At 38.0% G+C, this 1,110-nt stretch overlaps 1 protein-coding gene across 1 annotated transcript; it reads right to left on the reverse strand.

The window, feature by feature from the left end:
• Window positions 1-593: 593 nt before the first annotated feature.
• LOC111083228 (ATP-dependent DNA helicase pfh1-like) lies at window positions 594-926 on the reverse strand. Its single transcript, XM_022379586.1, has one exon. The coding sequence runs from the start codon at window positions 924-926 to the stop codon at window positions 594-596; it is 333 nt and encodes a 110-aa protein (XP_022235294.1).
• Window positions 927-1,110: the final 184 nt, after the last annotated feature.

Consider the following 1,110-nt stretch of genomic DNA (forward strand, 5'->3'; position numbering starts at 1 on the left):
AAATCTTGCAGTTGTGCAGTGTGTGAAAAACAGTTTAGAGAGAAGCATAACTTAAAAGAACATGAAATAATACATAGTGGGGAGAAATCTTGCAGTTGTGCAGTGTGTGAAAAACAGTTTAGAGAGAAGCATAACTTAAAAGAACATGAAATAATACATAGTGGGGAGAAATCTTGCAGTTGTGCAGTGTGTGAAAAACAGTTTGGAAAAAACAGTGAATTAAAAATAAATGAAAGAAAACACACTGGGGAGAAACCTTATAGTTTAGGGACAGATGTTTTAAAACAAAAAACTGTCACGTTTTTGTTGTTGTAAAGCTACCTTTATTGGTGAAACTACACGTCACCTACAAATACGTGCACACGAGCACATGGGAATTCTAGCAAGAAGTGGATACAAGCTAACTAATCTACCCGAGTCTTGCATCAGATTTCACAGTGAGAATAACAACCACCCCACACATCTAAAATACTTTTAAAATTCTGGAACCACAGATTATGAACTCTTAAAGAAAGCCTCTCCATTTTCAATTATCACCCGCAACTAAATAATAACATCAACTCCTCCTTGTTTTCATTGTAACGAATTTGTTGTTATGTATTTATTTCAATATTGCCGACTCTAGAACACGCAACATATAATTGTCCATGTGAGAAGCAATCCGTGTCTAGATCTAAACCGCACAATTCTAAAGATTGGCCCTGAGTTTTGTTGATGGTGATTGCAAACGCCAATCGAATTGGGAATTGCAATCTCTTAAATTGAAATGGCATATCCGTTGGAATCATAGGAATGCGAGGAATGAGGACATCTTCACCTTTGAAAGGTCCTGTCAAGATTGTTGCTTCTACGACGCTGCTCATTAATTTTTTTACTGCAAGCCGCGTGCCGTTGCAAAGCTTTGGCTGGTTGATATTTCGCAACATGATAATTGGCACGCCGATTTTCAAATGCAGTACGTGCGGTGGCATCCCTGGCAGATTGAGTGAATTCAAAAATTCTGTTGGATAATTAACTGCTTCATCTGCTTCCACAACAGTGTCGACGGACTTGTATGTGACTGCCTCGCTTTGAATGTTAGACTGAATAATATTGTTAAGTTCGTAGACG

The sequence above is a fragment of the Limulus polyphemus genome, unplaced genomic scaffold, assembly GCF_000517525.1.
Source record: "Limulus polyphemus unplaced genomic scaffold, Limulus_polyphemus-2.1.2 Scaffold8670, whole genome shotgun sequence".
In the NCBI taxonomy this organism is placed as follows: Eukaryota; Metazoa; Arthropoda; class Merostomata; order Xiphosura; family Limulidae; genus Limulus; species Limulus polyphemus.